Genomic DNA, 25,008 nt, shown 5'->3' with positions numbered 1-25,008 from the left:
ATTGAATGTGACTCAAGTTACAGAATACCTAGGAATAGTTTTTTGCGTTTTTCTTTTTTTTTTCTCAGTTTCACTGATATGATTTTCTTCTAAGACATAAGAGCAGTGGTGAATCTTCGAGTTACATTCAAAAATACTGTTTGAGGTGCAAATCTGTAAAATATTTATTTTAAGATTATACCACCATGTAATTGCTATACGAGAAACAGTCCCAAAATATTCAGCTTTTGTGAGTATTTATCAAAGTTGTGAACTACAAGTAAAGAAAAAGTAAGTTTGTTCATTAGTTTTACTGTTGTGTGAACTCAGCCTCAGTTTCTTATGAATAAAGTCAAACAATTAAAATAAAAGAACAAATAACTCTACCTTCAGTGTGTGCAGTCGGTGGAGTTGTTTCCTCTGTTGTTGACTTTAATGAAATTTTGACGTGTTAACTTTCACTTTCTTTTGGAGCACATGATGGGGTGTATTGAGACATTTCATACCGGATTTAGTGTGGTGGTCATAAACACAGCAGGCAGGTTGTGGGTTGAATGTGCTGAATCTAAAAACAGAGCAGGAAGGTTCTAGGCATCACAGTTCATCCCAGCATTAAGAGAGGGACTAGAAAACAATAACAATACATGCAGACATGACAGGCAGAATAAAAGCACAGAGTTAATATTTCAGACTAATGTATCATTGGTTTTTACATTAAGGTGAAAATCACTGATTTGACACTTGTGTGTTTTTGTTTCCCTTTTGTGCTCCCTTAATGTATCTATTGTTCCTCAGTATTTTATCATCATAGTTATTGTTCCACATAATTTCACTTTGCTCTTATTCCAGTTTCACCGCTTATCCTGTTTCAAATCCTGTGACCTGTTTCTAATGGCTGTTAATGATGGTCTTCTCTACTGTTGGTAGTGATTGTTCATCCACATACTTAAAACACACTGAACTCCATGTATTCTTTGTCTGTCTACTGCAGAACTGTTTGTGATGCTGCATCAGCACTGACCCTTTAGCAAAAAATATTAATAACATGAAACTTGGTACTGGGTTTAACATCCTAAATTCAGATTTCCACTACAATTATATTTCCCTATGTTTGATATATATTAATACTATGTAATACATATCTAGAATAAACAGCTGTTAATGAAGCTGCAGTGGTGATGCAGTTAAAAGAGTTGCAGATAAGCACTGAGATGTCCCCACCCTTTCACTATGAGTCTTATATCCACATATTTATGACTCTGATCAAACATGATGTGTGCTCTGTCTGGGTTCTGTGACACTGACACAATGGGATGTCCTTCAGTGCAGGTGTTTCCACCATATTAGTCTCTGGGAATAGGAAAAGTACAGCACATTACATGAATTAGTTTGTTTCTTATTGTTTCTGCATCAGGAGTAAAACATAGATTACACTGACTTACATAGATCAGCAGAGGGTGCAAAGTGCAAAACAGCTGTGTTTTAATAGAAGAGGTGAGTCATCTGTTTGTGTGTAGCCCCCAGATAACAACAACACTGTGCAGGATGTGGTACCGTATAAAAACATGGTGATTCCAGTTCCATGGTTTTGTCTCTGCTCTACTCTCATTTACTGCAGACGTCTTTTTCTCTTATTTTTTCTAACAAACATACTGGAGTGACTGAAGCTGTATAACATGGACAGGATAGTAGGAACCTGAATCTAGAACTCGATGAGACTGCAGAAGACTGGAGGACAACTCACAGACAGCTGAGCAGGTGACCATCCAATGAAGCATAAACCAAACAGATGCTCTGGCCCCCATGCTGTTCTGCATAGACCTCAACCCCCTCAGCCAGATCATCACCAAGAGGGGCTTTGGATCCCAGTTCTGAAATAGAACAACCATCAGCCTCCTAATCTACATGGATGACATCAAACTGAATGCCAAGAATGAGTGTGACATTGACTCCATGATTAACGTCACTGGGATCTACAACAACATCAGTTTGTCATTTGGACTAGATAAATGTGGGTGGATGGTATCTAGAAGAGGGATGGAGACCTGCAGGGATCACAGTTGAAGTTCTTATTCATTTTAAACCTAATAGAAATCCCCTAAACTAAGCCCCTTGTAGTCCTACATTTCTGTGAGGACTTAAAGGCATCATCACAACAGGTGAGTTATCGACCACAACGTGTGATGACATCAGCATCACATTAACACTGTACTGTTATCTGCACCGACCACACTAATGAAAGACACAAAGAAAGAAAAATCCTTGGCCTGATGAGAAAAAACACAACAAACCAATTAAATAATGTAACATTTTCACACATTTGGTCACAATGTATTTTTATTTCATTTGCTCAAGTTCATAGCAGTTTATCATTTCAGCTGACATTAATATGTATTAGAAGAGGAGATCTAAAGTATATTAAATAATGTCGAAAAGAAAAAGTTTGGAAAGCAATATGTGATATTATGAATTACATGATTGAATCTTTTTAATGTTTTTTAACTAAATTCAGGATCTCCACTAAACCAGTGCACTTCTACTTGCTTTATCAGGTATAATACTGTAACTGTAAACTAAGCCCTACATATGTTTCCCATAGCATATGACTACATTATGAATTTTTCACAATTTTTTTTTATGTTGAGCTGAAGCAAAGTTTGTCTCAGTTTTACATTTACAAGATTAGTTAAAGATCTGTGCAAAACTTGTGCACTTCTGCTTGATTTATCAGGTATAATATAAGACATAACTGTAAATGAAGCCATAAATCTGTTTCCCACTACATGTGACAACAATATCAGTTTTGGACATGATTTCTTTTCATGTTGAGTTGAAGCAATGTTAGTCTCATGCACGTTTACAGTCGTTCACAAAATCTTCTCCTTTGCTGAGCATTTGTCTCAGTGCCATCAGTATCAGCATTTCAAGGTCATCATTTGGAGCGATTTCTGAGTGGTAGTTCTTCACAGGAAAGATGCAGTTCAGTGGAATACCCAGTGATTTATTCAGAACCTTCACCTATGTTGTCAAATTAACAAGATAACATTAAAGAAGTTACTGCAAACTTACACTTAAAGAGGATATTTGTGTTATTTCAGTGTAAGATTATAACTCTGTAAACATGAAATAAACACATTTAGACCTACCTGTTTTTTCACATACTTGCTTTTGTAGACGTTTCTTAAGTCTGCATCGACCTCAGGACAGGCTTCATCAATTTTGGTGAGAATAGCCATTTGAGGAATCCCTGAGGATAAAGAGCAGACACCAAAGATAATAAAGTTAATATTAATCAGGTCATCATTTTAACTTTACCTATGAACCAACCCCCAAATAGGGATGTAACAATAACCGGTATAATGATAAACCGCGGTAAAAATTTCCGACGGTTTGTATTACCGTTTAGATTCTAATTATTATGATAACCGTGTTTGATTACCACACCTAGAAGACTCACAGTACTGTTCATTTCCTGAAGAAGCACTCCAGGTGTGTGTGCACAGTTTGTAATGTTTGGCCTCTGAAAACATGGCGGAAGGCACCTGCATGGACACAGCTCCAGAGATTCAGAGATAGTGGCTCCTGCACGGACCCGGTCCGTTGGAGCACGCGAGCGCACAGACTCAGTCTATCCTAGCAAGTGAATGGACAGACCTGGTCCTCACTAGTGTTAACCCCTTCCCGGCCCCAACACTGAAACCGTCTGAATATAGATACTCAGGACAAACTCATGTCAGTTCAAATGAGCCCAAATGAGTGAGCTTCAACTGTACAAAGACACATGATGTGTGGAAAAACCAAAGGAGAGGAGGCTTTATGAACTGAAGGACATTCAACAGGAAATCCACTGACTGACCTCCAGAGGAACTGGACCATATGACACTGTTGTGGTCGGTCTGTCTCTCACCAGGAGTGAACCACTGACCAGTCTGGATCAGATCAGCCTAACATGTTTTAAATCCTCATTCTTTCAGAATATTTACATTTGTTCATTAAATAGTTCAGGAAAATATGACTGTGTTTCACTTTCTGTTTGTGTGTGTACAATAGTGTATATGTGTGACACTGTGAATGATCTGATTTGGAAAATGTTCAAACAAACTCCACTATGACCTGTCCAACTACTTTTTCTTTACTTTTTCACACTCAGAAACACTTAAGGAATCAATAGGAGAATTGATAAGGAATTGGATTGATAAGCAAAACTGATAATGGCGTTGATATTGATCAGATCCTATCAGTTCCCACCCCTGGTGCAGATATCTCTTGTGTCCATAAGGTGCCAGCTTTAATGCACATTTGTATGTTTGTTGTTTACATGTTATTACTTGAATGTTTCTGCAACAGAAAGTACATTGTGCATGTTACTTTATTAGTGTTTTTTTCAAAATACAACTTGGTTATATTATTTCAGTGTGTGTATAAGTAGTTTTTGAACATTTTGAACACATTTCAACAATACCGCGATAATAATGATAACCGTGATAATTTTGGTCACAATAACCGTGATATGAAATTTTCATATCGTTACATCCCTACCCCCAAATTCATTTTTTGTACTCACCCATATCACTAGCATCCAGCCTCACCTTCCTCATCTTCTTCATAACATCCTCATCCAGTAAATGTACTTTATCAGCACAGACGACACAAACCAGAACATGTACTTTGTCATTCAGACTGGGGTTTGTGTTGTAGTATGGATCATCTCTGGATAATGTGGAGTGTGGACTGAACTGTAAAACAATGAACAATACAATTAATTTGCTTCTTTCTCCATACACTACATGTAACTACAATACATGTACATAGTTTAGATCAAATGTACCATATTTCTGCACATCACAGTTAGTTGCTTAACAGTTAATTCAGTTACTTTACCGTGTAACCATCTTTGACATGTCCCATCATGGCTAGTTTGATGTCCTCCTCACAAACTCCTTCATCCTTCTCGAGGCCCATAATGTCATTGAAGACAAATGGGTAAAAGGTCCCATCTTCTTCTTTTGTAATTTTGTATGTTGTGTACTGTAAAACAGAAGATTTAACTTATAATAACAGAGGTGTCACCATGATCACACCAGTGTTCTTTATTATTCACTGGATTATAAACAAACACAGCTGAGTTTTGATTCACACCTTTTTGGTGAAGGACTCTCCACCACATGAATCCACCAAAGCTCGGTCAGTCATTTTGCTTCGTAAGACAGTTTCCACAGTGTTGATAAAACTGGACTTGCCGTGACCAGTTGGTCCATGAAGCAGAATTCTAATATGCTGATCTTCATTCTTCTCATCATTACGAGGCTTAAAAGGCTCAAAACCCCTCACAAACTGTAGATTTTCAGCTTTAGCTCTATTAAAAAAGACAATTTAAGGATGTTTAGCATTACTTTTTGTCTGCAGTGTTGATATGTTTCACTTGCTATGAAGGTAGGTGTGACTCTGGTCAAACTAAATAACATGAAACCACAGAAACACAGTAACTGGAAATTACACCAGCAGAATATTTGTGTTATGTAAGTGCAAAAAGCACATATTAAAGATGAATTAAAAAACACTCACTTCCATGGTACAGCTCGCCATTCTTTATCAAGCACTAGTGAGATAAAGCATGTTATTTATTAAATATAACAAACATGTATAATTGTGTCAGAGTTGAATATATGTTCTTTAGTGTTTTTAATATCTTACACGGTGAAGGGGGCTCCACTTCAGGTTTAGACTTCTTTCCTCCCATAGCTGTAAAGTATGATAAATATTTAACATAAACACAAACACATTCAACGTAGATATGAATGTTTTGTATATAGTCTATAATAAACATTACATAAACATTCCAATAAAAATTTTATTGTTTACCAAGAAGAAAATATTCTTTCTATTATCCATCTCTGTCTCATTTTATTTTCAGATCAACTCAACTCCATGTTTTTTTTTTTTTTTTTTACCACAAATGATAAATTGTCTCAAATAACATTCATGCAGTTTCAGTTAAATCACATTAAACAGATAAACAGACCTACACTGGTTACATGTGGTAGTTATGGTTACATTTCACACTGATGACATCTGTCATCTATTACATTCATCACTGCTGAAAACAAACATATATGTTTGGAACTTTCATACTTTCCTAAAAGTGTGTGAAGGTCGTTATTATAACTATGAACTACAGCACAATGTTGCCACAAGTGATAATTTTAATGTTACATTTTTAATCCTGGATGTGAGTTCAACAGGTTTATGTAACTAAGAGCACAGTTACTGTACAATGGTTGTTTTTGCAGGTGTTAATAAATATAATTTCATGTGACTTAAGCTACAGAATATATAGGAATGGTTTTTTGCTTTTTTGTTTTCTTTTTCAATTTCACTGATATGGTTTTCTTCTAAGACATGAGAGCAGTGGTGAATCTTTGAGTTACAGGGAAAAATGTTGTTTGAGGTGCAAAGTTATAAAACAATTATTCTTTTAAGAATATACCACCATGTAATTGCTGTATGAGAAACGGTCCCAAACTGCTCAGCATTTGTGAGTATTTATCAAAGTTATGAACTACAAGTTAAAAAAAAAGTAAGTTTGTTCATTTGTTTTACTGTTGTGTGAACTCAGCCTCAGTTTCTTATGAATAAAGTCAAACAATTAAAATAAAACAACGAATAACTCTACCTTCAGTGTGTGCAGTCGGTGGAGTTGTTTCCTCTGTTGTTGACTTTTATCAAATTTTGACTTGTTAACTTTCACTTTCTTTTGGAGCATGTGATGTGGTGTATTGAGCCATTTCATACCAGATTTTGTGTCGTGGTCATAAACACAGCAGGCAGGTTGTGGGTTAAATGTGCTGTATTTAAAAAAAGAGCAGGAAGCTTCTAGGCATCACAGTTCATTCCAGTATTAAGAGAGGGACTAGAAAACAATAACAGTGTATGCAGACATGACAGGCAGAATAAAAGCACAGAGTTAATATTTCAGAATAATATATCATTGGTTTTTACATTAAGGTGAATATTACTGATTTGAGACTTTTGTATTTTTTTTTACCTTTTGTGCTCCCTTAATGTATCTATTGTTCTTCGGTATCTTATCATCATAGTCATTGTTTCACGTAATTTCACTTTGCTCTTATTCCAGTTTCACCATTTGTCCAGTTTCAAATTCTGTGACCTGTTTCTAATGGCTGTTAATGATGGTCTTCTCTACTGTTGGGAGTGATTGTTCATCCACATACTTCAAACACACTGAACTCCATATATTCTTTGTCTGTCTACTGCAGAACTGTTTGTGATGCTGCATCAGCACTGACCCTTTAGCAAAAAATATTAATAACATGAAACTTGGTACTGGGTTTAACATCCTAAATTCAGATTTTCACTACAATTATAGTTCCCAATATTTGATATATATTATCTGTAATACTATGTAATACATATCTAGAATGAACAGCTGTTAATGAAGCTGCAGTGGTGATGCAGTTGAGTTGCAGATAAGCACTGAGATGTCCCCACCCTTTCACTATGAGTCTTATATTCACATATTTATGACTCTGATCAAACATGATGTGTGCTCTGTCTGGGTTCTGTGACACTGACACAATGGGATGTCCTTCAGTGCAGGTGTTTCCACCATATTAGTCTCTGGGAATAGGAAAAGTACAGCACATTACATGAATTAGTTTGTTTCTTATTGTTTCCACATCAGGAGTAAAACATAGATTACACTGACTTAATAGAAGAGGTGAGTCATCTGTTTGGCCTGTGTGTGTAGACCTCTGTTTTCTTTTTCATGGGTTTGTTCAAGCAAACAGAGGTGATGTCCTGTCCCTTCCTGTTTGTCCTGGGACGTCCTGCAGTCCGGGTGTTAACACAATATGAGTCACTGTAAACACAGAGAGCACAGAACATACATGAAATTCAGGATAGATTTCAGTATGTTTTGAAGACCAGCAGAGGGCGCCAAATGAAAACCTGCTTTAACCCATAAAGACCCAAACAGCCACCGTCTACTGTTTAACCCTTTCATGCATAGTGGTCACTCCAGTGGACAGTTATTCTAAGGCTGTTCTCTTGTATATTCACAGGTTTTGTTGTTTTAGTTGCATAATCAGCCGACACAGTGGACACTTATGCACCATCCAATACACTGACGTTCATACTATTACTGTAACTTTGCTGTTCTTGATAAACCAGATCTGCAGTGATATGTTTGAGTGTAAATTAATTGTTAATTGTTAGACTGTAATTTTTTAAAAAGCAAACAGGTTTATGGAACTAAGAGCACAGTTACTGTACAATGGTTGTTTTCCGCAGGTGTTCATAAGCATAATTTCATGCGACTCAAGCTACAAAATATGTAGGAATAGTTTTTTCAGTTTCACTGATATGGTTTTCTTCTGTGAAATAAGAGCAGTGGTGAAACTTCGAGTTATGGGCAAAAATACTGTTCGATGTGAACTGTTATAAAATGTTAAATATTTTAATATTATACCACCATGTAGTTGTAGTATACTAAATTAAACAGTCCCAAACTACTCAGCTTCTGTGAGTATTTATCAAAGCTGTGAACTACAAGTAAATGAAAGTTTGTTCATTTGTTTTGTTGTTGTGTGAACTCAGCCTCAGTTTCTTATGAATAAAGTCAAACAATTAAAGTAAAAGAACGAATAACTCTACCTTCAGTGTCTGCAGTCGGTGGAGTTGTTTCCTCTGTTGTTGATGTTGATGTATGTTTTACTTGTTACCTTTCACTTTCCTATGGTGCATGTTACAAGGTCTTTCGAGACATTTCCTACCGGATTTAGTGTCCTGGTCATAAACACAGCAGGCAGGTTGTGGGTTGAATGTGCTGTATCTAAAAACAGAGCAGGAAGGTTCTAGGCATCACAGTTCATCTTTTAATGTATCTATTGTTCCTTAGTATCTTATCGTCACTGTCATTGTTCCACATAATTTTGCTCACCTCTTAATCCATTTTCAAATCTTGCAACCTGTTTCTAATGGCTGTTAATGATGGTCTTCTCTACTGTTGGCAGTGATTGTTCATCCACATACTTAAAACACACTGAACTCCATGTATTCTTTGTCTGTCTACTGCAGAACTGTTTGTAATGCTGCATCAGCACTGACCCTTTAGCAAAAAAATATCATAAAATGAAACTTGGTACTGGGTTTAACATCCTAAATTCAAATGTTCACTATAATTATATTTTCCAATGTTTGATATATATTATCAGTAATACTATTTAATACATATCTAGAATAAACAGCTGTTAATAAAGCTGCAGTGGTGATGGAGTTAAAAGAGTTGCAGATAAGCACTGAGATGTCTCCACCCTTTCACTATGAGTCTTATATCCACATATTTATGACTCTGATCAAACATGATGTGTGCTCTGTCTGGGTTCTGTGACACTGACACAATGGGATGTCCTTCAGTGCAGGTGTTTCCACCATATTAGTCTCTGGGAATAGGAAAAGTACAGCACATTACATGAATTCGTTTGTTTCTTATTGTTTCTGCATCAGGAGTAAAACATAGATTGCACCGACTTACATAAATCAGCAGAGGGTGTAAAGTGCAAAACAGCTGTATTTTAATAGAAGAGGTGAGTCATCTGTTTGTGTGTAGCCCCCAGATAACAACAACACTGTGCAGGATGTGGTACCGTATAAAAACATGGTGATTCCAGTTCCATGGTTTTGTCTCTGCTCTACTCTCATTTACTGCAGACGTCTTTTTCTCTTACTTTTTCTAACAAACATACTGGAGTAACTGAAGCTGTATAACATGGACAAGACACTAAGAGCCTTAATCCATAACTTGATGAGACTGCAGAAGACTGGAGGACAACTCACAGACAGCTGAGCAGGTGACCATCCAATGAAGCATAAACCAAACAGATGCTCTGGCCCCCATGCTGTTCTGCATAGACCTCAACCCCCTCAGCCAGATCATCACCAAGAGGGGCTTTGGGTCCCAGTTCTGCAATAGAACAACCATCAGCCTCCTAATCTACATGGATGACATCAAACTGAATGCCAAGAATGAGTGTGACATTGACTCCATGATTAACGTCACTGGGATCTACAGCAACATCAGTTTGTCATTTGGACTAGATAAATGTGGGTGGATGGTATCTAGAAGAGGGATGGAGACCTGCAGGGATCTGAGTTGAAGTTCTTATTCATTTTAAACCTAATAGAAATCCCCTAAACTGAGCCCCTTGTAGTCCTGCATTTCTGTGAGGACTTAAAGGCATCATCACAACAGGTGAGTTATCGACCACAACATGTGATGACATCAGCATCACATTAACACTGTACCGTTATCTGCACCGACCACACTGATGAAAGACACAAAGAAAGACAAATCTTAGGCCTGACAAGAGAAAAAATCACAACAAACTAATTAAATAATGTAACATTTTCACACATTTGGTCACAATGTATTTCTATTTTATTTGCTCAAGTTCAGAGCAGTTTATCATTTCAGCTGACATTAATGTTTTAGAAGAGAAGATCCTAAAGTATATGAATGTAACATCAAAAAGAAACACTTTGCAAAGCAATATATGATATTATGAATTACATGTTGAGTCTTTTTTAATATTAATTTTAACTAAATTCAGGATCTCCACTAAACCAGTGCACTTCTACTTGCTTTATCAGGTATAATACTGTAACTGTAAACTAAGGCCTACATGTGTTTCCCATAGCACATGACTTCATTATGAAGTTTTCACAATTCTTTTTCACGTTGAGCTGAAGCAAAATTTGTCTCAGTATTTACATTTACAAGTTTAGTTAAAAATTTGCGCAAAACCAGTGCACTTCTGCTTGATTTATCAGGTATAATATAAGACATATATCTATGTTTCCCACTGCATGTGACTACAATATCAATTTTTGACATGATTTCTTTTCATGATGAGCTGAAGCAATGTTCGTCTCATGTGCATTTAAAAGTTGTCCACAAAATCTTCTCCATAGTTGAGCATCTGTTTCAGTGCCATCAGTATCAGCATTTCAAGGTCATCATTTGGAGCGATTTCTGAGTGGTTATTCTTCACGGGAAAGATGCAGTTCAGTGGAATACCCAGTGATTCACTCAGAAGCTCCATCTATGTTGTCAAATTAACAAGAAAACATTAAAGAAGTTACTGCAAACTAACACTTAAAGAGGGCATTTGTGCTATTTCAGTGTAAGATTATAACTCTGTAAACATGAAACAAACACATTCAGACCTACCTGTTTTTTCACAAACTTGCTTTTATAGACGTTTCTTAAGTTTGCTTTGACCTCAGGACAGGCTACATCAATGTTGGTGAGAATAGCCATTTGAGGAATCCCTGATGATGAAGAACAGACACCAAAGATAATAAAGTTAATATTAATCAGGTCATTATTTCAACTTTACCTATGAACCAATCCCACATTCATTTTTCATACTCACCCATATCACTAGCTTCTTGTCTCACTTTCCTCATCTTCTCCATAGTATCCTCATCCAGTAAATGTACTGTATTGACAGAGACGACACAAACCAGAACATGTGCTTTGTCACTCAGACTGGGGTTTGTGTTGTAGTATGGATCATCTGTGGATAATGTGGAGTGTGGATTGAACTGTAAAACAATGAACAATACAATTAATTAGCTTTTTTCTCTATGCACTACATGTAACTACAATACATGTACATAATTTAGATCAAATGTACCATACTTCTGCACATCAAAGGTAGTTGCTTAACAGTTTAATTCAGTTACTTTACCGTGTAACCATCTTTGACATGTCCCATCATGGCTAGTTTGATGTCCTCCTCACGAACTCCATGGTCCTTCTCCAGGCCCATAATGTCATTGAAGACAAATGGGTAAAAGGTCCCATCTTCTTCTTTTGTAATGTTGTATGTTGTGTACTGTAAAACAGAAGATTTAACTTATAATAACAGACGTGTCACCGTGATCACACCAATGTCCTTTTTTATTCACTGGATTATAAACAAACACAGCTGAGTTTTAATTCACACCTTTTTGGTGAAGGACCTTCCACCACATGAATCCACCAAAGCTCGGTCAGTCGTTTTGCTTCGTAAGACAGTTTCCACAGTGTTGATAAAACTGGATCTGCCGTGACCAGTTGGTCCATGAAGCAGAATTCTAACACGTTGATCTTCATTCTTCTCATCATTACGAGGCTTAAAAGGCTCAAAACAGCTCACAGACTGTAGATATTCAGCTTTGGCACTATTAAAAAAGAAAATTTAAGGATGTTTAGTATTACTTTTTGTCTGTAGAGCTGATATGTTTCACTTGCTATGAAGGTAGGTGTGGCTTTGGTCAAACTAAATAACATGAAACTACAGAAACACAGTAACTGGAAATTACACCAGCAGAATAGTTATATCCCGTTAGAGCAAAAAGCACATATTAAAGATGAATTAAAAATCACTCACTTCCATGGTACAGCTTGCCATTCTTTATCAAGCACTAGTGAGATAAAGCATATTATTTATTAAATATAACAAACATGTATAATCATGTCAGAGTTGAAGATATGTTCTTTAGTGTTTTTAATATCTTACAAGGGGGCTCCACTTCAGGTTTAGACTTCTTTCCTCCCATAGCTGTAAAGTATGATAAATATTTAACATAAACACAAACACATTCAACATAGATATGAATGTTTTGTATTTAGTCTACAATAAACATTACATAAACATTACAACAAACATTTTACTGTTTACAAAGAAGATAATATTCCTTCTATTATCTATCTCTAGGGGGCTTCAGTTCAGGTTTAGAGTTCTTTCCTCCCATAGCTGTAAAGTATGATAAATATTTAATACTAACATAAACATTACACAGACATGAATGCTTTGTATATAGTCTATACTAAACATTACAAAAACGTTACAATAAACATTTTACTGTTTACAAAGAAGAAAATAATGTTTTTACTATCAATCTCATTTTACAGTCAGATCACTCAACTCCGTTTTTTTTTTTTGCCACAAATAACAAATTGTCTCAAATAACATTCATTCAGTTTCAATTAATTCACATTAAACAGTTAAACAGACCTACACTGGTTACATGTGGTTGTTATGGTTACATTTCACACTGACGACATCTGTCATCTATTACATTCATCACTGCTGAAAACAAACATATATGTTTGGAACTTTCATACTTTCCTATAAGTGTGAAGGTCGTTATTATAACTATGAACTACAGCACAATGTTGCCACAAGTGATAATTTTAATGTTACATTTTTAATCCTGGATGTGAGTTCAACAGGTTTATGGAACTAAGAGCACAGTTACTGTACAATGGTTGTTTTTTGCAGGTGTTCATAAGCATAATTTCATGTGACTCAAGATACAGAATATCTAGTAATAGTTTTTTGTGTTTTTGTTTTGTTTTTCAGTTTCACTGATATGATTTTCTTCTAAGACACAAGAGCAGTGGTGAATCTTCAAATTACATTCAAAAATACTGTTTGAGGTGCAAATCTATAAAATAATATTTATTTCAAGATTATACCACCATGTAAGTGCTATACGAGAAACCGTCCCAAACTATGTTTACGCATGTTTACTATTCAGCTTTTGTGAGTATTTATCAAAGTTGTGAACTACAAGTAAATGAAACTAAGTTTGTTCATTAGTTTTACTGTTGTGTGAACTCAGCCTCAGTTTCTTATGAATAAAGTCAAACTATTAAAATAAAACAACGAATAACTCTACCTTCAGTGTGTGCAGTCGGTGGAGTCGTTTCCTCTGTTGTTGACTTTGATGAAATTTTGACTTGTTAAACTTTCACTTTCTTTTGGGGCATGTTAGGTGGTGTACTGAGACATTTCCTACTGGATTTAGTGTGGTGGTCATAAACACAGCAGGCAGGTTGTGGGTTGAATGTGCTGTATCTAAAAACAGAGCAGGAAGGTTCTTGGCATCACAGTTCATCCCAGCATTAAGAGAGGGACTAGAAAACAATAACAATACATGCAGACATGACAGGCAGAATAAAAGCACAGAGTTAATATTTCAGAATAACATGTCAATGTTTTTTACATTAAGGTGAAAATCACTGATTTGAGACTTTTGTGTTTTTGTTTCCCTTTTGTGCTCCCTTAATGTATCTATTGTTCCTCAGTATCTTATTGTCATAGTCATTGTTTCACATAATTTCACTTTGCTCTTATTCCAGTTTCACTATTTGTCCAGTTTCAAATCCTGTGACCTGTTTCTAATGGCTGTTAATGATGGTCTTCTCTACTGTTGGCAGTGATTGTTCATCCACATACTTCAAACACACTGAACTCCATGTATTCTTTGTCTGTCTACTGCAGAACTGTTTGTGATGCTGCATCAGCACTGAGCCCTTTAGCATAAAATATTAATAACATGAAACTTGGTACTGGGTTTAACATCCTAAATTCAGATTTCCACTACAATTATATTTCCCTATGTTTGATATATATTAATACTATGTAATACATATCTAGAATAAACAGCTGTTAATGAAGCTGCAGTGATGATACAGTTTAAAGAGTTGCAGATAAGCACTGAGATGTCTCCACCCTTTCACTATGAGTCTTATATCCACATATTTATGACTCTGATCAAACATGATGTGTGCTCTGTCTGGGTTCTGTGACACTGACACAATGGGATGTCCTTCAGTGCAGGTGTTTCCACCATATTAGTCTCTGGGAATAGGAAAAGTACAGCACATTACATGAATTAGTTTGTTTCTTATTGTTTCTGCATCAGGAGTAAAACATAGATTGCACCGACTTACATAGATCAGCAGAGGGTGCAAAGTGCAAAACAGCTGTATTTTAATAGAGGAGGTGAGTCATCTGTGTGTAGCCCCCAGATAACAACAACACTGTGCAGGATGTGGTACCGTATAAAAACATGGTGATTCCAGTTCCATGGTTTTGTCTCTGCTCTACTCTCATTTACTGCAGACATCTTTTTCTCTTACTTTTTCTAACAAACATACTGGAGTAACTGAAGCTGCACTCTAAAAAATGATTCATGGGGTTAGTAAGTTAAGCTTAAAATCAAGAGCTTTCTCTGCTTAAAAAAATTAAGTTTGTTACATGTATACATTTAAATCAGATGGTAAGTTATTTTATTAAGTTGGTCTGAATGAAAAACAAGGAAAACACTCTTAACTTAATAACATATTGATTTTGAACAGACATTTCTGCCTTTAACTTAACAAAGAAATATATTAAGTTAGTACAGCTTAAAAATCTTGTAAGCTTCCTCTAAAAGCTGAGTACAAAGCTGACGAGCCTGGACATGTTTTGCTGACAGACCACGCCTACCACAAGAAAAGGAGGGAAGCACAGAAAAAAAAGAGAGAAACATGATTTTGCACAGAACTTTACCAAACTTTAAGGCTTGATAGAATTTAGCTTTGTTTCTGCAACAGTAGTTTTAATTATTCAAGGACTGAATAATACACATTTTGCTCCTTTCTAATTTAAAATTGTAGTATATATTGTCGCGTATTTGCTGCATTGCATTGTGGGTATTGGGTATATTGTTGAAAACGTGTTCTTTTATGTGCAGGTGTTCAGCAGGGTTGTGATGTTGGTGTTAATTTTGAGTTAAAGGTCCCGTATTATGCTATTTTTCAGTCACGTCATATAGGTCTCAGAAGCCCAAAAACATAGTATTTAAGTTTGTTCGCCCCAAAATCATCCTTTTTTCGGAGTTTCAGCGGTCGAAAAAGTCCCTCTCACCGGCCCTCCTCAGAACAGTCTGTTTCTGGGCCTGCTTCCGGGTATGCAAATGAACGCATCTGTCCACGCCCACTCCCCCTCCCCTCTCTGGGAGAGGACGCGGCTTACGCTAGCGGTACTACGCGCTAATGTTGACGGTGAAGCCATCATACACGTCTCAGACAGAACGTCTTTCCAAACACTGGCTTTCTTTGCCTTGAGGCGTGACTGAGCCCCGACGGAAAACGGCGGTGTTGTGTCGGGTTCGTGGACCTGACACGGAAAGACGCCTGCCGCCACTGATGCAGGCAGCTGCTAACAAGCTTGATGCTAACTATACTGATGCCAACCACAAAAGGCCCGTGTTCAAAGTAGTTCTGTTGAATGTCTCTTCATATTATCAGCCCTTGCATGTTAACGGGGACGCAAACGTTAGCAGCAGTAACCGAGCTATGTTAGCTGCCATGCTAACGTTAGACGTACACATCAACAACCACCAGCTTATCCGTAATGTAGGGTTATGCAGTAAAGATACAAAAAAATGAGAAGAACTTACATCTCCCACACTTGTACTTGGGTCACGAAGCGTTGGTACTGCGTCCTTCTTGATTCGGAGTCTTTGTGCTAAGCCGGTGTGGGAAAAAATACGGACCTTGTAAAATTTGGACCTTTTTGGAATTTGCGCATGCGCGAGCGCAGCCTTACCGGATGTCAGGTTCAGCGACCCCTAACCCTAACCCCTAATCCTAATCCTAACCCTAACCCTAACCCAAAAGCGCACAATTCTACTCGCAAGGTACTTATTTCATAAGCCTCGCTGAACCTGACATCCGGTAAGGCTGCGCTCGCGCATGCGCAAATTCCAAATAGGTCCATATTTTACAAGGTCCGTATTTTATGCCACACCTGAGCAGTATGGGCCCATGTTAAAAAATCACTCGTCCGTGAAATGCCGGGCACACACATACAAGCGTTTGGGAATGTTGTTTGGTACATGACCACCAAAGATAGAATCCAGCCACTTTTTACGGAGAGGCTCGGAAGTGGGGAGCAAAAATAAACTATGGTGTTGGTGTGTGCCGCCAACAACACCACAACTTGCGTGTCTCGCCTTCGCCATGTTTGTTGTCCAAGAGGTACTTTGCCAGGGTGGGGCTCGCTTTTGCCAGGGTGGGGGCACAGTCAGGGGGAGGAGTTAAATCCGTTTATGTCGTCATAAGCGGACCCAACTCAAACTCAGCCGTTTGAGCAGGCATTTTAACAAAATGTGGTGTAGCAAGGCAGGGAGGAAACAGACAGTTTTCAAATTCGAACCTCATAATGAGGCTACTGCAACACACACTACTATAAGAAAACTTTCACAAAGTGAGATTTGCATAATACGGGACCTTTAAGGTGTGCATGCTAATGTTTATTGGCCTTTTTGTGTTTATTTTTTTTATTTTTATAGAACTGCACCATGAGTCAGAGCTATAGGCCAAACAGTTCCTTTCCTGTTTATTGTTAAATGCAGTTATGTTGCTTGATGTAACTTCTCATTTTTTCACAAATATAAATTAATATCTGCAAAAACATGAGAACAATTGCACTGTGTACATTTGAGATATTAACATGTAGACAAATTTAGTAAGTTAGTTGTGCAGAGGATTAAAGAGGTCAGTCATATAACTGGAATTTCCATGTGGAATTTCTTCTAATGTACAGAATTAAGTTAGACCAACTCAAAAAATTAAGGTAACTACTTGTATGAACACTTTTGAATAGAATAAAAGTAAAACAATAAGTCAATATAACTAAATGGAGTAGTTTTTACACAATTAAAATTAAGTTGGTTCGACTTAATTAAGCTCGTAGAGTAAAAAGCAAATCATGTTTGTACTAAAGTAATAGAGTTTACTTAACTAAAGAAGTCTTGTGGCATTTAAGCAATTTGCCAAGTTGAAATAACTTAAAAAGATAAATGGAAATTGTTACCTCAATTTTTTTACGTTGAGCCTATTAATCATTTTTTAGAGTGTGTATAACATGGACACTAAGAGCCTTAATCCAGAACTTGATGAGACTGCAGAAGACTGGATGACAACTCACAGACAGCTGAGCAGGTGACCATCCAATGAAGCATAAACCAAACAGATGCTCTGGCCCCCATGCTGTTCTGCATAGACCTCAACCCCCTCAGCCAGATCATCACCAAGAGTTGTTTGGGACCCAGTTCTGAAATAGAACAACCATCAGCCTCCTAATCTACATGGATGACATCAAACTGAATGCCAAGAATGAGTGTGACATTGACTCCGTGATTAACGTCACTGGGATCTACAACAACATCAGTTTGTCATTTGGACTAGATAAATGTGGGTGGATGGTATCTAGAAGAGGGATGGAGACCTGCAGAGATCTGAGTTGAAGTTCTTATTCATTTTAAACCTAATAGAAATCCCTTAAACTGAGCCCCTTGTAGTCCTACATTTCTGTGAGGACTTAAAGGCATCATCACAACAGGTGAGTTATCGGCCACAACATGTGATGACATCAGCATCACATTAACACTGTACCGTTATCTGCACCGACCACACTAATGAAAGACACAAAGAAAGAAAAATCCTTGGCCTGATGAGAAAAAACACAACAAACCAATTAAATAATGTAACATTTTCACACATTTGGTCATAATGTATTTTATTTTTCATTTGCTCAAGTTCAGAGCAGTTTATCATTTCAGCTGACATTAATATGTAGTAGGAGAGGTGATCCTAAAGTATATGAACATATTGTTGTAAAGAAACAGTTTGGAAAGCAATATGTGATATGAATAATATATTGAGCATTTTTTAATATTAGTGTTTAACTAAATTCAGGATCTCCACTAAACCAGTGCACTTCTACTTGCTTTATCAGGTATAATACTGTAACTGTAAACTAAGGCCTACATGTGTTTCCCATAGCATATGACTACATTATGAATTTTTCACAATTCTTTTTCATGTTGAGCTGAAGCAAAGTTTGTCTCAGTATTTACATTTACAAGTTTAGTTAGAAATCTGTGCAAAACTAGTGCACTTCTACTTGATTTATCAGGTGTAATATGAGATGTCATATTAAATGAAGCCATAAATCTATGTTTCCTACAGCCAAAAATGACAGTATCAATTTTTTACATGATTTCTTTTCATGATGAACTGAAGCAATGTTTGTCTCATGTGCATTTACAGTCATTCACAAAATCTTCTCCTTGGTTGAGCATCTGTTTCAGTGCCATCAGTATCAGCATTTCAAGGTCATCATTTGGAGCAATTTCTGAGTGGTAGTTCTTCACAGGAAAGATGCAGTTCAGTGGAATACCCAGTGATTCACTCAGAACCTCCATCTATGTTGTCAAATTAACAAGATAACATTAAAGAAGTTACTGCAAACTTCCACTTAGAGAGGATATTTGTGTTATTTAAATGTAAGATTATAACTCTGTAAACATGAAATAAACACATTCAGACCTACCTTTTCTTTCACATACTTGCTTTTATAGACATTTCTTAAGTTTGCTTTGACCTCAGGACAGGCTACATCAATGTTGGTGAGAATAGCCATTTGAGGAATCCCTGATGATGAAGAGCAGACACCAAAGATAATAAAGTTAATATTAATCAGGTCATTATCTTAACTTTACCAAATTAATTTTTGTACTCACCCATATCACTAGCTGCCAGCCTCACAGTCCTCATCCTCTTCACAGCATCATCATCCATTAAATGTATTTTATTGGCAGAGACGACACAAACCAGAACATGTACTTTGTCACTCAGACTGGGGTTTGTGTTGTAGTGTGGATCATCTGTGGGTAATGTGGCGTGTGGATTAAACTGTAAAACAATGAACAATACATTTCATTTGCTTTTTTCTCCATACACTACATGTAACTACAATACATGTACACAGTTTAGATCAAATGTACCATATTTCTGCACATCACAGTTAGTTACTTAAAAGTTTAATTCAGTTACTTTACCGTGTAACCATCTTTGACATGTCCCATCATGGCTAGTTTGATGTCCTCCTCAAGAACTCCTTCATTCTTCTCAAGACCCATTATGTCATTGAAGACAAATGGGTAGAAGGTCCCACGTGCTCCTTTTGTAATTTTGTATGTTGTGTACTGTAAAACAGAAGATTTACCTTATAATAACAGAGGTGTCACCACGATCACACCATTCATTCATTTTCTGAACCTGCTTTATCCTCACTAGGGTCATGGGGGTCACTGGAGTCTATCCCAGCTACTTATGGGCAAAGGTGGGGTACACCCTGGACATGTCAACAGTTCATCTCAGGGCTGACATATAGAGACAAACAATCACTCTCACATTCACACCTATGGGCAATTTAGATTAACTGATCAGTGCATGTCTTTGAGTACCAGGAGAGAACATGTAAACTTCATACAGAAGGGTCCCACATTAACTGGTGTTGGAATTGAACTCAGGATTTTCTTGCTGTGAAGCACAAGTGCTATCCACTGCACCACTATGTCACCTGTGATCTGACCAATTTTCTTTTATTATTAACTAGATTATAAACAAACACAGCTGATAGTAAAGCATCTGTGTAGATGAAACACACCAAACAAAAGAATATTATGTTTCATGATACATGTATACAAATACTTCTAAAATAATTGAATATTATGAAAAAGTTCAATATTTTTTTTGTCACTCATTTCAGAAAGTGAAACCCATATATTATATAGACCAGTGTTCCCCAACCTTTTTGAGCCACAGCACATATTTGACAGAATGAGGAACTCCTTGGCAGCAGTCACCGAACACTCCCTGTGGGGTGCGCACATATCAAAGGTGAGGGGATGATATTGTCAAGGGGGCATTTGGAATGAGAAAGCTGAGAGGGGTGCGTCAGCGACCCCTCAGACGGACCCCACAGTCCGTTGGAGTATAATAGAGGCATATCCCCCCCACCCTAACCCAATCCATGGGTCCCACAGATAACCTACTGATCCGCACATGACAAGGGAGGGGGGCTTTATCAGCTGAACACATTGTATCAGGGCCGGTTCACTTTCACTGTTACCTTTTACAAAGGTAAACAGGAGACTGTTGTTGTAGACTCGATCATTGGCATGTACAGTCGTACATATCATGCAGCTCGCTTAGAGTACCTATCAGGTAAAATTAGACAATCTTCCACAGCACACTTGATGATTTCTCACAGCACACCTACGTGCCACAGCACATGGGCTGGAAAACACTGATACAGACTCATTACACGTAGAGTGAAATATTTCGAGCCTTTATTTGTTGAAATATTGATGATTATGGGTCACAGATGATAAACATAACGTGTGCACACTTGAAAACCCACGCCAAAGTTGTTGCACATACAGACAGACAGACGGACGGCAGTGCTGCAGAAACTAAAATGAATGCAAGAAGAAAATGCTGCATATCCACTCACACACTGTAAAAAAGGGTTTTGGTGTCGGTGAATACAAACTATGGAAATCAGTTATATTTAAATTAACAGTAATATTTAGCCAGTGAAATCTATTAGGACTGGTTCAATTCTACCTATTTGTTAACAGTAACAATTGCTACTTAAAATAATATAATAAAATCTACCTCATAATATTGTGATGTGTTGGAGGAGCAGCTGGGGGGAGTTTCCCAGCATGCATTGGGACAAACTAGTTGGGACAGTTTTAATGTGTTTAACAGTGTTCTTAGTTGATTAGAAGTGTTTATAAATATATATATATATATATATATATATATATATATATATATATATATATATATATATATATATATATATATATATATATATATATATATATATATGTCACAGTAGAGATTGAAATCCAGTAGGATTACTAATCCTACTAGGACAGATAGGAATTTTAGTTTGGATTTGGATTTGTCCTTGGAGAATTTACAATCCTACTAGGACAGATTGTAATTCTATTTGGAAGTGGGATCTGAAGATTGGAATTTCAGTCTGTCCTACGATTTCGCCATCACTATTCCATCTGAATATATAGCATATATATATAGCACAGTTATGGTGTGTTTTACTATTTTGATTTGTTATTTTTTTGTTGAATGAATATTTCTGTTGAGTTGCATATTCTTGCACCATGAGCTAAGTTGCTCCTTTTTTTCCATTATTCTCTGAAATGGTGTTCCATTCTGGAGTGAGTAAAAATATAATACAAAACAGGAGTCCTCATCTCCCATTCATCACATGCTTCTTAGGGTTGGGATTGAATGATGCATACCTCCTGTGATGGGCAGCTTTTCAAACAAAACTAACCTTATTTGAATAAGTAATGGTTAAATAGTTATACTGATTAGATGTCAATAATAACAATTAAATTAAGGGTGGGCAATACTGGGAATTTTGGTATCGTCACTGAAAAAAGCCCTGATGAAGACCAGAGGTTGCAACGCGTTGGCTGTATTTTAAAATACTGCCATGAACTAATAAAGGCATTTTATTTTTACACAAATCCTACAGTGTGCCTTGGGAATATTTTTTGAAATCTAACATGCTAATGCTGATGTTTTTTTTTTTTTACTCTAAATAACATAACTAATATTTCGCAGACTAAGAATTTTGGGTTTCATAATCTGTAAGCCATAATCATCAAAATGTCAAGAAATAAGCTCTTGAAATATTTCACTCTATCTAATGAATTTTAATGTCTAATATGCTCAATGTCTAATTAACTTTTTCATGATAATCACATTTTTGTAGATGTACCTGTACATACATACAGTACATGAACATAGTCATTTCTTCCTCAGTTTCAATTCACACCTTTTTGGTGAAGGTCTTTCTTCCATCTGTATCCGCCAAAGCTCGTCCAGCCATTCTGCCTCGTAAGACGGTGTCCACAGAGTTGATAAAACTGGACTTGCCGTGACCAGTGACTCCATGAAGCAGAATTCTAATATGCTGATCTTCATTCTTCTCATCATGACACGGCTGGAAAGGCTCAAAACCCCTCACAAACTCTAAATATTCAGCTTTGTCACTATTAAAGAAGAAAATTTAAGGATGTTACGTATTGCTTTTTGTCTGTAGTGCTGATATGTTTTACTTGCTATGCAGGTAGGTGTGACTCTAGTTAAACCAAATAACAGGAATCTACAGATACACAGAAACAGGAAATTACACCAGCACAGTATATGTATTACATTAGAACAAAAAGCACATATTAAAGATGAATTAAAAAGCACTCACCCCTGTGGTACATCCCGCCATTCTTTATCAAGCACTAGTGAGATAAAGCATGTTATTTATCAAATATAACAAACATGTATAATCATGTCAGAGTTGAACATATGTTCAGTGAAGATATGTTTTAGTGATTTCAATGTCTTACAAGGGGGCTCCAGTTCAGATTTAGAGTTCTTTCCTCCCATAGCTGTAAAATATGATAAATATTTAATACTAACATAAACATTACACAGATATGAATGCTTTGTATATAGTCTACACTAAACATTACAAAAACGTTACAATAAACATTTTACTGTTTACAAAGAAGAAAATAATGTTTTTACTATCAATCTCATTTTACAGTCAGATCACTCAACTCCATTTTTTTTTAACCACAAATGATAAATTTTGTCACATAACATTCATACAGTTTCAGCTAAATCACATTAAACAGATAAACAGACCTACACTGGTTACATGTGGTAGTTATGGTTACCTTTCACACTGACGACATCTGTCATCTATTACATTCATCACTGCTGAAAACAAACATATATGTTTGGAACTTTCATACTTTCCTAAAAGTGTGTGAAGGTCGTTATTATAACTATGAACTACAGCACAATGTTGCCACAAGTGATAATTTTAATGTTACATTTTTAATCCTGGATGTGAGTTCAACAGGTTTATGGAACTAAGAGCACAGTTACTGTGCAATGGTTGTTTTTTGCAGGTGTTAATAAGCATATTTTCCTGTGACTGAAGCTACAGAACATGTTAGAAAATGTTTTTCAGTTTCACTGATATGGTAGCAGTGGTGAATGTTTGAATTATGGGAAAAAATACCGTTTGATGTAAGCAGTGATAAAATATTAAATGTTTTAATATTATACCACCATGTAGTTGTAGTATACTAAATGAAACAGTCCTAAACTACTCAACTCTTGTCAGATTGTATCAAAGCTGTGAATTGCGAGTAAATGAAAGTAAGTTTGTCCTTTTATTTTACTATTGTGTGAACTCAACCACAGTTTCTTATGAATAAAGTCAAACAATTAAAATAAAACAACAAATGACTCTACCTTCAGTGTGTGCAGTTGGTGGAGTTGTTTCCTCCGTTGTTGACTTTGTTGAAAGTTTGACTTGTTAACTTTCACTTTCCTATGGTGCTGTTACATGGTGTATTGAGACATTACATGCCAGATTTAGTGTCGTGATCATAATCACAGCAGGCAGGTTGTGGCTTGAATGTCCTGAATCTAAAAACAGAGCAGGAAGGTTCTAGGCATCACAGTTCGTCTTTTAATGTATCTATTGTTACTCAAGTATGTTATCGTCATAGTCATTGTTCCACATAATTTCACTCTCTTCTTATTCCAGTTTCATCATTTGTCCAGTTTCAAATCCTGTGACCTGTTTCTAATGGCTGTTAATGATGGTCTTCTCTACTGTTGGTAGTGATTGTTCATCCACATACTTCAAACACACTGAACTCCATGTATTCTTTGTCTGTCTACTGCAGAACTGTTTGTGATGCTGCATCAGCACTGACCCTTTAGCAAAAAAAAATATCTAAAACAAAACTTAGTACTGGGTTTAACATCCTAAATTCAGATTTGCACGAGAAGTATATTTCCCAATGTTTGATACATATTATCTCTAATATTTGTAATATTTTATGGTTTGCTTGTTTTCATTGTGGTTGTTATCAGTTCACCAAATTCTATAAAGCCCTGTGAGGTGACCTTGTAATACTAGGCTCTACAAATAAAATTGAATTGAATAATACCATGTAATACATATCTTGAATAAACAGCTGTTAATAAAGCTGCAGTTAAAAGAGTTGCAGATTAGCACTGAGATGTCTCCACCCTTTCACTATGAGTCTTATATCCACATATTTATGACTCTGATCAAACATGATGTGTGCTCTGTCTGGGTTCTGTGACACTGACACAATGGGATGTCCTTCAGTGCAGGTGTTTCCACCATGTTAGTCTCTGGGAATAGGAAAAGTACAGCACATTACATGAATTAGTTTGTTTCTTATTGTTTC

General features: G+C 36.5%; 2 protein-coding genes and 1 long non-coding RNA gene across 3 annotated transcripts in view; 1 reads left to right on the top strand and 2 right to left on the bottom strand.

The window, feature by feature from the left end:
• Positions 1-17,894, bottom strand: part of LOC115423642 (uncharacterized) — a 28,495-nt gene extending 10,601 nt beyond the window's left edge. Inside the window, exons 1-8 of the mRNA XM_030140561.1 lie at positions 17,811-17,894; positions 12,564-12,605; positions 12,435-12,468; positions 12,009-12,225; positions 4,861-5,007; positions 4,544-4,715; positions 3,126-3,226; positions 1,724-1,850 (exon numbers count right to left, since the gene is read on the bottom strand). Coding sequence (XP_029996421.1) covers positions 1,724-1,850; positions 3,126-3,226; positions 4,544-4,715; positions 4,861-5,007; positions 12,009-12,225; positions 12,435-12,468; positions 12,564-12,605; positions 17,811-17,883 — 913 coding nt within the window. The 5' untranslated portion in view covers positions 17,884-17,894. The remainder of the gene's footprint in view (positions 1-1,723; positions 1,851-3,125; positions 3,227-4,543; positions 4,716-4,860; positions 5,008-12,008; positions 12,226-12,434; positions 12,469-12,563; positions 12,606-17,810) is intronic.
• LOC115423653 (uncharacterized) lies at positions 6,706-18,489 on the top strand. Its single transcript, XR_003935990.1, has 4 exons — positions 6,706-6,715; positions 8,343-8,350; positions 12,467-12,471; positions 18,429-18,489. It is a non-coding gene; the product is annotated as an uncharacterized LOC115423653 (long non-coding RNA).
• Positions 18,490-18,556: 67 nt separating this feature from the next.
• On the bottom strand, positions 18,557-24,181 carry LOC115423648 (interferon-induced protein 44-like). The gene is made up of 8 exons (XM_030140572.1): positions 24,035-24,181; positions 23,116-23,157; positions 22,974-23,007; positions 22,548-22,764; positions 19,726-19,872; positions 19,408-19,579; positions 19,218-19,318; positions 18,557-19,089 (listed from the first exon to the last, which is right to left on the bottom strand). The coding sequence occupies exons 2-8, from the start codon at positions 23,153-23,155 to the stop codon at positions 18,919-18,921; spliced, it is 882 nt and encodes a 293-aa protein (XP_029996432.1). The 5' UTR covers positions 23,156-23,157; positions 24,035-24,181; the 3' UTR covers positions 18,557-18,918.
• Positions 24,182-25,008: the final 827 nt, after the last annotated feature.

Source organism: Sphaeramia orbicularis, chromosome 8 (genome assembly GCF_902148855.1).
Source record: "Sphaeramia orbicularis chromosome 8, fSphaOr1.1, whole genome shotgun sequence".
NCBI lineage: Eukaryota > Metazoa > Chordata > Actinopteri > Kurtiformes > Apogonidae > Sphaeramia > Sphaeramia orbicularis.
Note: the sequence above shows the minus strand (reverse complement) of the source record. Positions and strands in the feature narration are given on the sequence as shown.